The sequence below is a fragment of the Gossypium arboreum genome, chromosome 12 (assembly GCF_025698485.1).
Source record: "Gossypium arboreum isolate Shixiya-1 chromosome 12, ASM2569848v2, whole genome shotgun sequence".
Classification (NCBI taxonomy): domain Eukaryota; kingdom Viridiplantae; phylum Streptophyta; class Magnoliopsida; order Malvales; family Malvaceae; genus Gossypium; species Gossypium arboreum.
The window spans coordinates 106,354,612-106,369,626 of record NC_069081.1 but is presented as its reverse complement, the minus strand read 5'-3'; the positions used below and the strand labels follow the sequence as shown (position 1 = coordinate 106,369,626).

The 15,015-nt window shown below is 34.7% G+C and overlaps 2 protein-coding genes across 7 annotated transcripts; both read right to left on the bottom strand.

The window, feature by feature from the left end:
- Positions 1-892: 892 nt before the first annotated feature.
- On the bottom strand, positions 893-8,336 carry LOC108483699 (serine/threonine-protein kinase STN7, chloroplastic). Of its 6 annotated transcripts, none has more exons than XM_053023118.1 (14): positions 8,208-8,336; positions 7,645-7,732; positions 7,111-7,260; positions 6,153-6,227; positions 5,076-5,513; positions 4,896-4,985; positions 4,455-4,577; positions 4,244-4,342; positions 3,803-3,971; positions 3,619-3,712; positions 2,595-2,688; positions 2,453-2,509; positions 1,375-1,788; positions 893-1,280 (listed from the first exon to the last, which is right to left on the bottom strand). In XM_053023118.1, exons 4-14 carry the CDS (start codon positions 6,153-6,155, stop codon positions 1,119-1,121), a joined length of 1,743 nt encoding a protein of 580 aa, XP_052879078.1. In that variant the 5' UTR covers positions 6,156-6,227; positions 7,111-7,260; positions 7,645-7,732; positions 8,208-8,336; the 3' UTR covers positions 893-1,118. The 6 variants fall into 6 exon arrangements, with proteins under 6 accessions (XP_052879078.1, XP_052879079.1, XP_017642732.1 ...); XM_053023119.1 differs by having other exon boundaries at positions 6,153-6,218; XM_017787243.2 differs by lacking the exon at positions 7,111-7,260.
- A 3,520-nt stretch (positions 8,337-11,856) lies between these two features.
- Positions 11,857-14,613, bottom strand: LOC108480739 (uncharacterized). Its single transcript, XM_017783829.2, has 8 exons — positions 14,093-14,613; positions 13,899-13,992; positions 13,658-13,783; positions 13,364-13,522; positions 12,990-13,108; positions 12,655-12,846; positions 12,475-12,565; positions 11,857-12,198 (listed from the first exon to the last, which is right to left on the bottom strand). Exons 1-8 carry the CDS (start codon positions 14,245-14,247, stop codon positions 12,118-12,120), a joined length of 1,017 nt encoding a protein of 338 aa, XP_017639318.1. The 5' UTR covers positions 14,248-14,613; the 3' UTR covers positions 11,857-12,117.
- Between the last annotated feature and the right edge of the window lie 402 nt (positions 14,614-15,015).

Below are 15,015 nucleotides of genomic sequence, written 5' to 3'. Positions count from 1 at the left end.
TGTTTCCTAGCAGAATATCAAAATGGTTATTATATATGGAGTGTTTAGACACCCAAAGCTTTGGGAATTACAATTAGATTAAAGACAACGTTACATAATATAATCTGTCAAGCGTACTGTGATAAAAGTTTAATAGGGTTTGGATCAAAGTGATGGCTCCTGCAGCATTGCTACAGCTGCGACAACACATTTATAATAAAAATGGTTTGGCTTGGTTGTATCGTATTGAACAAGGAGGTTAGAGTTGCACGTGAAGTTATCGTGATTTGCAAATGGCATTGCCTCTAATAGGCTCAACATTATAGATATAATTTATATTCATTTCATATTCTATATATGATTTTGAATCACGAAGCACCCCATCAATTTGTTTATTCATTAGTCCCATCACCTGCTTCTTTATTATGTTGCAACTTTCTTTACCCACATGTGGTGATCTCACCTCCCTTGAAATTACAGTTAAAATTTACGCTTCAATCATTCAAATCCAACGGCTAATAGTTTCAAATTAACATATACATCAAAATACTATCTAAGAAAATGAGAGATTGTTAGAAGGGAAAAAATAATTCTAGTTCCACTTTAATTGCCTTTGATCACCACTAAAGCTACAGTTGTCTAATAAGTTAATTACAACTGACTTTGCTTAGTTAGGAAGAAGCTTGTATGAAAATTCATTTAATCTAGTAATAAAATAATCATCTACGGATGGATGTGTTTTAGATGATCGTGGTGTCATTGCTAGTCATTGTACAATGGTAGGTTTTAGCACATCACCTGAATTAATTTCCCGTATGACCATTTACGATTCAATGCAAATGGGTCTTTTTGATATACATGGAAAAATCATTCAAATCTAGGTTTCTTAAATAGTAAGTGTGAGAGCAAGATGTTTCACTGACTGCTACGAAAAACTCTTGGCAGCTGGCTTATTATCTTCAGAATTTAATGCAAAGGACACAACAAGCTTCATAGCAATTTCGGTTGATTCAGAACTATATAGACTTCAACTAATTATATCATTTACAAAATACTCCTATAGTATTCCAGCTACGTTCCTTATCTTCAGAATGGTCAGTTAACAGAAAAGGAAAAAAAATTATGTACATATACAAACTCTATTCCTCTTTGGGGATCCACCTGCTCCACCATAGGCTTTTACTGCGTCTGCTAAGCTCATCCATGCTCTCATTCAATGTTCTAACAATCTTCCTTTGAAGTTTAAGAGCTGAAGCAAGAGCATTTCTTTGTGGACTCGCCTTCTTCTTAGGCTCTATATCCTACACCATGAGGAGAAAAATCAGTTTAAATGGTTATCCAGTTAATGATGTTTGAAAAAAATGCTTTTCTAATTAACTATAGTTGGATACAGACTCTGAGATCTTGAAGCTGTGCTTCTGTGAAACCACCCTCTTTCTCTGTTCCAGATTTTGCCATTAAATTTATTATCCACTTGGCAGCTTCCCCATAATCTTGCTGTGTAGCCCTAAAGACTTGCAACTTCAGATTCTGTATGAAGGACAAAGCTAATAGCCCTTCCCTGTCAAAGTAAGGGTGAGCCAGTGCTGCTTTTGCACTGATTCTTTGTCTTGCTTTGTAGCGGACCATTGATGTCAGAAGTTCCCATCCTATCCCATTATCAAAATCCAGCAGCTCAAACCCCTTGCGAAGGTCAGGGCTTGCACGAGGCTCGACAGTGTTCCTCCATGCAACCAAGTCGTAATCACACCTCTTTAGCTGACGGTTGAATTGAATTAACGCGCTGTCCGTCCTTAAAGATGGAAATGCCTATTTCAAGAAAACTGTTAAATGCATTTTGATTGCAACCTCAGTGTCTTATAACACAACAGTCTTACTATTTATGAATGTTACAACTAGAAATTATACATTTGCCAGAAGTAGCATGCATTATGGATTCTTCTACTTTAGAAGGTTACTAAACCAAAGATGTTAAAAAGTTTAACTATATACATTGGAAGCTATAGATTGTTGATGGTGCATAACTACTTCCTATAAAAGAATTTTTTTTTATCAAGTAAGCACAATTTGAGCATATCATCCTCACACTTCTCACAAGTTCTATGTGTGATTTTCATTCACTAATGAAATTTTGAGATTTCCTTTTTTTAATTTTGACCATGTTTCCTATTGATACAGCAGAAATCAACTTAAAACCAGACTACAATCGTAGTCCAGAACTTCACTTGGAGAAATCCGTTAATTTTTTGAAGTTTACCAGCACAAACCCACCAATGCTGCTTTTCGCAAACTATCTCTTTGATTTGTCACTTAAAAATTTAATATCAAAAGTGATGTTAATTTAGATAAGTTTGACTTCTAACAGCTTTCATCATCATCTTTTGCATCAATTTAGCAAAAAAAGTTAAAAGGTTTTCAAGAGGAAAACAAAACAACAATAAAGATGACTACTTGAGCATTATCTGCCACTCACCATTTGAAGGAAAATGAGACCAGCACTGTAGATGTCAAATCGATCCGGCAGATTCATCTGTTAGTAAATAACAACAACAGAAATATGTGTTAATGAAAGCAAAAGGTGAAAATAGACTTGGGAGAATCTGCTGGGGGCAAACCTGCCACAAAATAGGGGAAAGTGCAGTTGCCACTGGAGCAGAAGGTGCAGAAGGAGTTTGTGTACTCATGATATATTGCTCTGGTGCAGCATATCTAAAAAAACACAAAAAATTGAATCCCTAAAGAAGAAATTTTATGGAATTGGATACTATGTTTTGAAGTATCAATCAAATGTCAATTTAAAGAGTTTCTTGTAGAAAATTGCAATACTCCAACAGAAATTGGTCTCAGCTCACTCATTCCAAACACAAAACCATAAACGACTCTTTGCCCTTTCACCCCCATTGCACCTATCTGCAGTTAATTTCTGCTTCAGTGTTAATCAACCATCACTTTAGAACCAAGTAATACAGATAATTAATTATTACTAAGAAAGAGCTATAGAGAGAAATTGTTATTAGAGTTGTTAATATTTCTATACAAATGCGAAATAGGGGTGTAATCCTGTCAACTTTTAGCTTAAAATCTGTTGACATGAACTTAAGGTCCATGGTCTGATAATAGTGCAATATCGTATTATTTGATTTGTATTCACATATCATTTGGGTGTTGATTTACTGGTGCCAGGGCAAATGAATTAATATCAAATGAAAACAAATGCTTTACAATAATGTTATACCGACAAACAAGAACAAAGGATGGAACTATGGAGGGTTTGTGCATTATGTGATGGTTATAATTGATTTTTTTTTTACTTCGTTGCTTTGAAATGCTTTGGATTTTGAGCCTAAAACATGTAGAATTTTACAGAATGAAGTTCTTGAGCTGTTGAGTTCTCTGTACTATTGAATAACCCGCCTATATATATAGTAAATGAAACCAGGGTGAAAGCATAGAATGTTGAAGTAGTGTAATAGGGAGGGAAGCTTATAAAGGATGAACTTTATAAGTTTGTATTCCACAATATCTTTTGCAGCATGCCATGGATCAAATCCTATTCTTAGGTTAAAGCCCTAACTGCCTTGCGTTACAAAGACAACCATTCTGGATAATATCTATGTTGCTTATAGATAGGGAATTTACCTTGGATCCAAAAGAAATTCCTTTGGAATGTAGTTGATGCCCACTCTCAAATCTGCTGCAGCTCCTAGATCAATGATTTTAAATGTACGAGACCCTACTCAAGTTCCAAAACAGAAAAAAATTAATCTAGGAATTCTTGCATTAGAAAAATCTTCGTCAACCAAGTCAAACTTACTACTATTACCTTCAGAGAAAATAATATTTTGTGGCTTAATATCCCTGTGCACAATTCCAGTTGAATGAAGACCATCCAAGGCAAATAAGATCTGTCTCATGATAGTCTGGATGATTTGATTTTCCCTTTCCAAGCCCTTGGGCAAGTTCTGAACCTCCCCAAGTATCATTGTTTCTACCTGATATTATACAAAAGGAGTTGGCAATTAAAAAGCTTAAATTGAACTAAGATAAAGTGCCTATTTATGAAAGTAAAAAAAGTATTAAATTCCTAAGCCAGACCTTAGCAAGAAAAGCAGTTAACATTCAATGGCATCTAATAATCTAACTATCCACCTATAGCATTACACCACAAAGGTAGAAAATGGGCAAAATTCATTGAGGATTAACATGTTATTTGATAAACAAGTTTCCCAAGGAAAAAAAAAAGCTAATGAGAGAAAGTAGGAACATTGTAAGGGAACTCTTTGCTCAGCATCAAATCTGAAAGTGTGGCCTCCCCCTCATATCGCCATACAAGCCAATACTCTCCTCCTTTCTTTGAGGAACCCTACAAGAGGAAAGGTAACAGTTTCAGTATGAAGACAAAAAGGCTTAAATGATTTTACCCTCAGAAATCAAACTAAACTTTATCTATTGAGAGTAGTCATAAGGATTAAGACCTCAAGAAAGCCGTATAGAAAATCAGCACAACTGTTTACACAAGCTCTTCGAACACGCTCATTCATCCAGATCTCCACCGCACCATATTCCGTAGCTTTTTTCACCACCAAGTCACCCTCTTTCTGACAATGAACAAAAGCCTTAAATTTGTTAACTATTGACATCCCATATTTAGTTCCACTATTTCAAACATACAAAGAGCCTATTCAATTGCCTCTAAGGAGTGACCATGCAAGCCGAAGTAAACATACACCAATTCCCTTTGTTTGCAAAACCAAATATCTGAAACTACTTTCTAATTAATGCAACCAAATTCAACAGCTTAACATCCCAATTCAGATAGTAGATTGATAATTAATTGTCACATGCAAGTAAATATAAAGGAACTATAAAGGAACACAGTTGTTTACATAGTGGATTTCTCAAACACGCAGCCTAACCTTTGAATTAGGCTTCTTATTAGCCAATGAAACTTTATAGACGACACCAAAAGCACCCTCGCCCAGCTTCTTTCCCAAAACAAAATCATCCTGCAAAACCAGAAACAACTCTTTTTGACCATAAATCAAATCATCATTGAGAAATATGAACCCCCAAAAACTAGATATGAATTCACTCACCTTCTTAAAAGTTGGTCTAAACAACCTCTCAAGCAAAGCAAGAACAAACATGTCGAAAAACCCAGGAGCGACACCTGGAGTGGCCCAGAGATAAGACAGAGCACCCACAGCCAAAATAGCACCAGGCACAGTTAGGGTTAGCCCATCGGGCTTCGGCAAAGTGCTTCTATATATGATATCACCACACTCCATGACGGTGCATGGCAACCCTATCCCCACTCCCACAAAGAGATCACGAACTACATCAATGAGTTGAGCTTTCAAGGACAAAACTCCCGGCGTTTTAGGAATTGAGGGGCTGCCTTTAGAAGAGAGCCTGAGTTTGAACTTGGTGCCAAGAAATGAAGATGGATGTTTTATTAGTTGCTGGGAGTTGTAAGGATTGATAAGGCCGATGGAAGCTCCACCGGATGCAACCGTGGCTGTAACACCCCTTACCTGTATTTGACGCCGGAACAGAGTACGAGATATTATCGGACTTGAGTACTTATAATCATTTAAAACCGAGACATAAAATTTCATCAAATTTTAAACTTTTCAAACATATATAATTTGTCCCTTAAAAAGGCCTACGAGGCCCAAAACAATCATTGAAATTAGTTCAGAAACAAACCGAAATCTTTCAGACACTTAGAAAAATTTTCACCAAAGCAGGGTCACACGCTCGTGTGGCATGTGACACGACTGTGTGAGTAGACCGTGTGGTCTTCACACGCCCATGTCTGAACCCTGTGTAAAAACTAGCTAGCTACTGACTTGCTCACACAGCTAGACCACACACTCGTGTGGTGGTCGTGTTCTTCACATGGCTGAGACACACGGCCGTGTCTCAAGCCCATGTGTATCACATTAGGCTATTTTTCAAGCCCTTTTTGTGTTCTTAACTTAGCCACACCAAGACATTTATCTATGCATACATAAAATAGGTTTACATAAATTTAACCATTATGAGCCAAATCTTATGGCTATATACAATGAAGTAAAATGAGCTATACATTTGGCTAAATCATAATATTACTTAATATCAATAACTAATTATCTATACATGCCACTTATTTGACAATAAATAAGAATTACCATTATTCTAATTTGATAAACTAATAGTGTGATGATACTTCCGACGATCTCCAACCCCGAGCCAACCTGACAACACTAAGAGAAATGAGAAAATGGTGTAAGCTTAAAAGCTTAGTAAGTTGGCATATTAATAACAATAAGCAATTTAATTAACAATATTATCCCATTCCTCAAAAAATATGCTCAAGAAAATAGAATCATTAATCACATGATTTCATCTTTTTACACAAAATCAGCTAAGGCGATTTTCCTGAATCATAGTCACTAATTTAATTATTTCTTAAGCTACAGAACTCAAAATTAAGTTTCGTAAATTTTTCTTGAAACTAGACTCATATAAATTTCTACCATAAAATGTTCAGAATTTTTTATTTTTCCAATCGATACCAGATTTTTCTTAAAGTTTCATCTATTTCGCTGTCTGACAATTCTGACCTCTCTATATAAAAACTCAGTTATCTCATTGTAAAGAATTCAAATAATGTTTTTGATTATTCCAATCAAAAATAGACTCATTAAGGTTTCTAATCATATAAACCATGCCCCATAATTATTTTTTTACAATTTATGATGATTTTACCAAGTCAAACACAGGGGATCACGTAATCATTCTGAACCAGTCTCACAAAAATATAAATATCTCAAAATATAGAATTCTTTTGCTTGCTCTGTTTCTTTTATATGAAAATAGACTCATTAAGCTTTAATTTCATATCTTATTCAGCCTTTAATTAAATTCGTACTATTTTTGGTGATTTTTCAAAGTCACGTCACTGCTACTGTCCAAAACAGTTTTATTGCTAATTCACTCTTTCACACTTTCTTTGTATTAACCTCATTTTAACATATATATCACAAATCATTTTCACCGCATTTCATACATCACAAGTATAGGCCCATGATTACAAGGTCACCATAAAATCATTCTCATGTATAACTTACTTGTTTATAACCTTACCACATAGTATCACCCATGCGACCTAGCTACATCATAATGTCTCGTAGCTCTCTTGTACACATGATGTGCACTCAGCACCATACATGTGACCTAGCTACATACCATCTGTATCATCCAATCTTTCCGAAGGTTCAACCGGGATTTCTCTCTCTTTTCCAACAATTTCACCAATCAAGTAATTATCAACAAACATATTTCCAATATTATTATAAAATATCATAATACAAGTAAAATTGATGTATTACTTATATATAAACTTACATCTCATTTAATATCAAGGCAATAACATTAAATTACACATTGCATTATTAAAAATCATATGAACTTACAATTGCTCATAATATCCATAATCATAGAAATCACATTTATGTATGATAATTCGATGCACTTCATGTACCATAGACATTTTTTTAAATCAATTCATAAACTTGGCACCATAAACATTTAATTTAACATAATTCAATTAATTCACTAAATTTAACTTTCAAACATAAATTACAACATTATTACAATATTATTATCATACCAACTTACCTCAAATGCTGAAACGGCTAACTTTCCTGACTTAGCACACAACTTTGTTCTTCCCCGATCTTAATCCAAAATTTTGTGTTTTATTGATCTAACATGTCAAATAACACTTATTTAACACATTTTATCAACACACTAACCAATTCAATTCATATATCAAATTTTAGAAAATTTACAATTATGCCCCCTAACTTTTTAAAAATTACGCTTTTATCCCTAAGTTCGTAAAATAATTTTTATTCAATTTCTATAAGGTTTAAGACATGCTGAACATTTTTCTCTTCTATGAAAACTCCAAATTTTCACTAATTCACACACTTATGACCAATTTATAACTTTTACAATTTAACCCTTTTTTAAAATTTTTACCGAAATTCATCAAATAAAACTCGTATTTAACACATCACACATTCATTATCTACTATAAATCATCAAAACACAACCATATCATGAATGGGTAAATTTTTAAACTCTAATTTCTCTTCAATCAATTGGTAGAAATAGAAAATTTAAGCTTCGGGGATCTCAAAAATACGAAAATCATTAAAAACGGGATAAAAAAATACCTATATAAGCCATAGAAGCTTGGCCGAATGGAGCTCATCCATGGCTGCCATTTTTGGTTCTTTCCCACGGTTGAAGAAGAAAGAATGAAAAAAATGAAAAAAATGATAACTTTTATCATTTTTGTCTTTTAATTAATTTACAAAATTACCCTTTTTATTTAAACCAAATTTCAAAAATACCAAATAAATATCCATCCACTAACTTATTAAAGGACTAATTATCACATAAGGACTTTCAATTTAAAACTCATAACAATTAAGCACCTCATATATAAAGAACTCAACTTTTGCACTTTTTACAATTTAGTTCTTTTGACTAAATTGAGTGCCCAAACATCAAAATTTTCGAACGAAATTTTTATAAAATATTTTCATAAATTTATAGACTATAAAAATATAATAAAAAATAATTTTTTTTCTCATCGAATTTGTGGTCCCGAAACTACTGTTCCGACTAGACCCAATTTTAAGCTGTTACAGTGGCCATGCCTATAGAAGAGAGAGAAATAGGTTAATTTGGGAAGCCTTACCGAAAGAGTAGAAACTCAGAGAAAGAGACACTGCAGTTTACATGAATCGGGTTCAAATTTAGACCACTAGTTGCTTTGTCTTTTAGTTTAGGATTTTTTTTTTATACTTGATTTCAATTTTGGGCTTGTTCTTCTTGCAGTGACAATTATTTCAGGTACATTTTGTGGAACAGAGAGGGCTTAACAAGATTGAAGAGTCGCGCGCACCACATATTACACGCTCACAGAATTCACTCAACCAAGTTGATTTTATTTGGAAACTATATCCATTATCCATTTATTATTGAGTTAAATGTAGTATTGGTACTTGAACTTTTCTACTTTTTCTATATTAGTACTTAGGTTTTTTTTTTTTTTTTAAATCTTGGATTGGTACCTAGAATTTTTTTTGTCTAACTAAATCGATACTGAATCTAACCTCATTAGTTTTTTATGAGGTGACATTACTGGCCAATCGTACGATGCCACATGACATCCTGTTTGGCAAGTACAGTCAACGATTTTTTCTTTCTTTCTCAACCTTAAAACCCTTCTCTTCAATTTGTTTTATTTTTCTGTTTGTTTCGCGAGAGAAAAAAACTCAGTTCACATCGCTTCCTCAACCAAACCCTTCTTCTTCACAACCAACTTTGCTGAAAAAAAAATTTATCGCCATTCAACAATGTATCCGGCAATCTCACGAACTTCATCTCCTAGATAATTTCCTGATGTTGTTCTTCACCCCTGCTTGTGCTTTAGTCATGACCATTTGTTGTCTTAAAGTGAGATTATATGTTCAGGAAGCGGGAAACCAAAAAGAAAACATTTTTTTTTTTCAAATATAGATCTCAAAGCACTTCGTACTGCTGTGCTATCTTCAACTATCTGCAACCGACAATCATCGTTCAAGACAAGAAACTGATAGAAATTATTAGCAGGTATGATAAAAAGCAGAGAATCACTACAGATAATAGTTTTCTTTTGCTTCAATGCTTAGCAACCACGAACTTGATACTATCATAACTTCAGTTCCTTGTTTGCCATAAAATTCAAAGATATGGAGAAAAATAAAGACAAGATTAATCGTAGAACCACAGGGTGCATTATGCTCAACCATAATAAAAATCTTCTTAAAAAATACAGCATATGAACTGAGAGGATAAAGAAAAGGACATTTCCTAGTTCCTACCATATAAATTCCAAAGGGAAAACTATTCCTAATAACTTTAGCGACAAATAAAGATTCTCCATGTTAAGTGCAGATAAGCAATGATTATTATTTCTTAATACCATGTTAAGTGCATTTAAGCAATGATCATTATTTCTTCTTCTTTTTCAGGTTATTTTCCATGATTACAATGGTTCAAAGAATTCAGAAATAAACCTTCCTCAACGAAACATTAATGCCCAATCTTCACCTCTCTTTTCTCTCTCCATTAAACCCTCAAACCCCAACACCAAAATCCCCCAATTCACCCCATTAGCTTCCATTACAGCACCCTGCAACAACCCCCAAACCCAAACTCAGTTCCCACTCAACGATTCAACTTGAAACAAGTTCCATGTTTGCCCGAAACAAAACTTATCCTCATTCTCTATAAACCCAAAATGCCCCTTTTCCAAACATATATTGAAAAGGGTTTTGATTAAACAAAAAAAAAAAAAAGAGAAGCTTTTGATTAAAAAATTGAAATTTTTTTAGATTTGAAAATCTGAGAAAAAGATAAATGAAAGATATTTGAAAAAGTCTGAGAAAGGAAGGAGAGGAAGTTGGAGAAGGAAAAAAAAAATCGTTCTGTCACTGCCAAATCGGACGCCACGTCCAATTGGCAAAAATTTCAAATACCAATCTAGTATAAAAAAGCTTTAAGTACCAATATGAGAAAGGTGGTTAAATTAGGGATCAATTTTGCATTTAACCCTTATTATTGTATTACTCATGGGCTTTTCGACCCCATCAGGCTCTCTTTATGGTTCAAAGTACGGGCTGAAACTATCCAGACAGAGTTATAATAAAAAAGAAATCCAATAACCTCAATGCTTGTTGAAACCCGACCGGCATACCGATCCGGAGAAAGGAGTAGAATCGATCTGAATCGTGAATCGTGACCGGACAAACCAGTAAAAAACCAGTTCATTTTGGCTAAACTTTTCTGGCCCAAAAAAAATCCAATCCCACAAGCCGATTCATTTTCATGAAAAAGATGTTTGAAACATTAAAAATAATAACAATTTTTTTTTTAAATTTGGTATAACATGAGGTATACTCTTCTATTTTATAATTTGAGCATAATCATTTTCGGGCTGGAATGGCATTTAGGTAATGCCTTTCGATCAATGTTGACTTCTGGATTCAAACATCAGAAAAAATAAAGATGTTTGGCGGCTTTAATAAAGACTTTTGGCTTGACTTTATGGCTAACTTATTTCTTAAATAAGATCAAACAACTTTTTCATTTAATCTGAATATATCAACAAATTATAATTGAATTGATCGATCAATTGATTCAATCGAGAATTAAAAACTTAACCGATTCAAGTTCAGGTCAGATTTTTAAAACATTACCAGACAACTTTGTCATCTCTCAGTTACACAGCCAAAAATTAAAGCTGATAGACTACCACTGTACAGTACACCAATCACTCGAAATTGAGTTCATTTAGTAGAGTATGTAGACATGGTTATATCTTGATTTGTTACAGGGAATAGCCTGCACATGTTATTCAGAAGCTTTTAACAAGATATGCCCATTACTACTTTTAAGTAATTTAAAGGTAAACGCGTGTTAAGAATGATCAGATGAAAAATAAAAGAGATGTTCAGTAATTGAGATATCTTGTAAGTAAAGATAACAAGGGATGGGAATTGGATAGCTATGATAAACAATTGGTTGTGTAGAAGCCTTCCAGATTTTCAACCACCATCGACTCACTATATAATGATTCTTCCCTCTCCCTTCTTACAATCAATTTAAACCTAATGTTTCAATCACAAACAGGTCATTTGTGTGCTCTAAACAAAATTTTTATCTATTTCTTTAATCTTTGAGTAAATTTGATGTTTGTTAGACAAAGTGTTACCAACTCTGTCCATAAAATCACAAATTTGAAATGGAATGTATCAATCATTTAAAATATCATTTTATCCAAGAACAAAAATCTACCGCGTTAAAGAATTACCACTTCGTATAACAACTGTAAACTTATTACATATACATTTTCACCCATTTTATTTTTAAAAACTATTAATTTTCACTTGAGTCCAATTCTAGTAATAGCTAAATACGTAACAGATAGTAGATGAAGATGCCTAGTGGTTGGAAGTTCATGCAGGCCTGGGAGTGGGATTTAATACATGAACTATCTTATATACACAGTTTTACTAGCAAATGTAAGAGATTTTAGGGGGGAGGAATTTGCAATGGTTCACCAGGTGTGGGCTCTAAAGTCTTTGCATCCGGTAGTTCCTTCAACAAAAGCTCCTGCATTTCAAATGGAAAAAACACTTGTCTCAGCCACTTGAATATCTACTACATCGAAATAACAATATTTACTGAGTGATACAAAATGGAAAATAAGTTGGACTAAGTCCTGAAGATGAACACCACATGAGGTGGATATGTGAGTTTAGGTCCCAATACGAGAAAAAGTGTTTGCCAATGACCCTAAAACCATTTCTGGATGAATATATCAAATGGGCACCAGCCAATGCAGATACCATGGTTCATTTATTTTCAAGAAAGGGTAAAGGAATTGACCTTGAATGATTCAATTGTTCCTTCACCCTGGACTATGCTGGCAAGAAATCCTTTGCTATCAAGATCTCCATTTTTCATTGGCACAATGAACCTAAAAAAGAATCAAGGAAAGGTCATATGCATGGGAACAGTAAAACGTTGATTTAGGCATAGATTCAAGGACTAGTTCAGGTAATGTACTTGGCATGGAGCAGTTTAGCTAATTGCACTGCATCTTCTTGTCCAGAAACCAGCGTAAAATTTGGAAGAAGCTGCTTGATCACTGGGGTGATAACAATGTCAGCATGCTCCTTCTCAAGAAAATCTTTATTGTATACGCAATGAGGCTCATAATAGAGAGTCAATTGGCCCTGTGGAGAAATGACTAGATACCTGAAACACATAATTCCAAGACATTGGGGCAAGAAACCTAATATGTGAAGATAGAACTCTAGAAGAGACATTGATAAGATACCAATGGTTAGTAACAGAGGATGCAAAGTCAAATTGACAAGTTGAAGCTTGGAAAGCTTTACCCATTCTCAGGTCGTTGCCATGGAGGACCCAGAACTGGCCCGGCAGTAGCTTGAATTCTGACTTTGGAACCATTCGCTGCTTCAACTTCCGACTCCTGACCAGGTTCTAGATATGTAACCTGAAAATTTCTAAAGCTAAGGTGAAATGGGTGTAAAATCATAAGCTTGCAAATTAATTTAGAACCAGGTGCTCTACTACAAAATAGCTTAATGAAATGACAAGTTCTGTCCTAACTTGTCTACATTTAACACTAGCATCTATTTATGATGATATATTCCATGAATGAAACCACAAAAATGCAGTGGAGGCTGAAATGCAAACAGATGCCTACAAAGAAGCAGCTCTGAAAACTAAATTAAACTTTTTAACTCACATTTCTGAAAAGAGGATCCAGCAAAGGCTTGGCATTTGGAGTAGCAATGACTCTGAGATTTGGGGACATCTTGGAGAGCGGTTTTAAGGTTTTTAAATGGCAGTGATCATCAAGACTTTGCGTTATGAGTAAGCAATCAAGTTGAGGAAGGTCAGTAAGCTGCACAAACAAAGTTGGATTCCAATTATAACAAACACACACAGAGTAGAACGCCAAAGATGAATAACCACAAATAAATAAATAAAGAAGTCCTACAAAGATCAGAAACATGAATACTAAAGAAGAAGAAAAAACCTCGAAATTCTTCAAAAATTTCTTGGCAGCATCATAGAGCCATGGAATACCAAAATCCAAGTTACCCACCAATATTGGATCAACCAAAACTCTCACCCCACTTATATCCCACAGCCAACTATTCCCCTATACACCAATAATTTAAACCATGTTGTCAACAACTTTTTTTCAAAAAAAAAAGTTTCAATATAACTGAATTTACAATAATAATAATAATAATAATAATAATAATAAAACCCACCTCTAGGTAAGTGAGGTTGAATACATCAGTCCCAGAAGAGCTTGACCCAACTGCACTTTCTTCAGAAACAACAGCAGAAGCCACCTTATCCCACCTGCAAAACCAACCCAAATCGAAAATTAATTAAAAAAGAAAGCATGCACTTAACCAAACAGAAAGAATGACACTTCTTGGTTGCAAGTTGATATATATACCTGCAAGTTGAGAGCTTTAATCTATCTGGATGGAAGCTGATTGGGGGTTGAAGAAGTGAGAAGAGACGGGTGGGTAAGAGTGCGGATAAGGGTGTGGGGTCTCTGTTTCTCGAGGCTTTGCAAGAAAAGGGAGCGGAATTGCAATAAACTGCCATGCCGATGCTGCTTTGCTTCTTCGGTGTAAAGCTTTGGCCAACTGGGTGTGGGATTTATTTATTAAGCCATTTGTGGCGTCATGGCCATTTTTTAACCAATCCAGACACCTGCGTATCAAAGATAGGCTAATTTGGAAACCCTCACTGAAAGAGTAGAACCTAGAAAGTGAGGGAAAGGCATGAATCGGCTTCAAATTTAGACCACTAGTTGCTTTGGTATTTAGTTTATGGTCTTTTTTTCCTGGGCTTGTTCACGGCAATTTCAGCTTTTTTTTGCCTTTTTTGTGGAAGAGAGGGGACTTAACAGGATTGAAGAGTCCATTGAACAAAAAGAAGTCCCGCTCACCACATATCATGCGCTGACAGAAATGAGTCAACGAAGTTTATGGGCTTTACGACCCTATCAGGCTCCCTTTCTTTATAAACTTAAGTCATAGTCCAAAAGAGATGTTCACAGCATGGGCTGAAGCTGTCCAAACAAAGTTACAATAAAAGAAGAAGTCCAATAACCTGACAACTTTGAACTGCTTTGTCATCTCCCACTTACACGGCCCAAAATTAGAACTGATGGATTACTACAGTAACACATGAAATGGAATTCATTTAGCAGAAACAGGTGAGTATGTAGACATGATTTGTCTCTTAATTTGTTACAGGGAATGGGCCTGCCTATGTTCTTCAGAAGATGCCCATTTTCCGCTAATGTTTTGTCATAAAACGGTTTCGAATGGCTTGAGCAGTGCTGTCATACATTCCTATAATATAAAT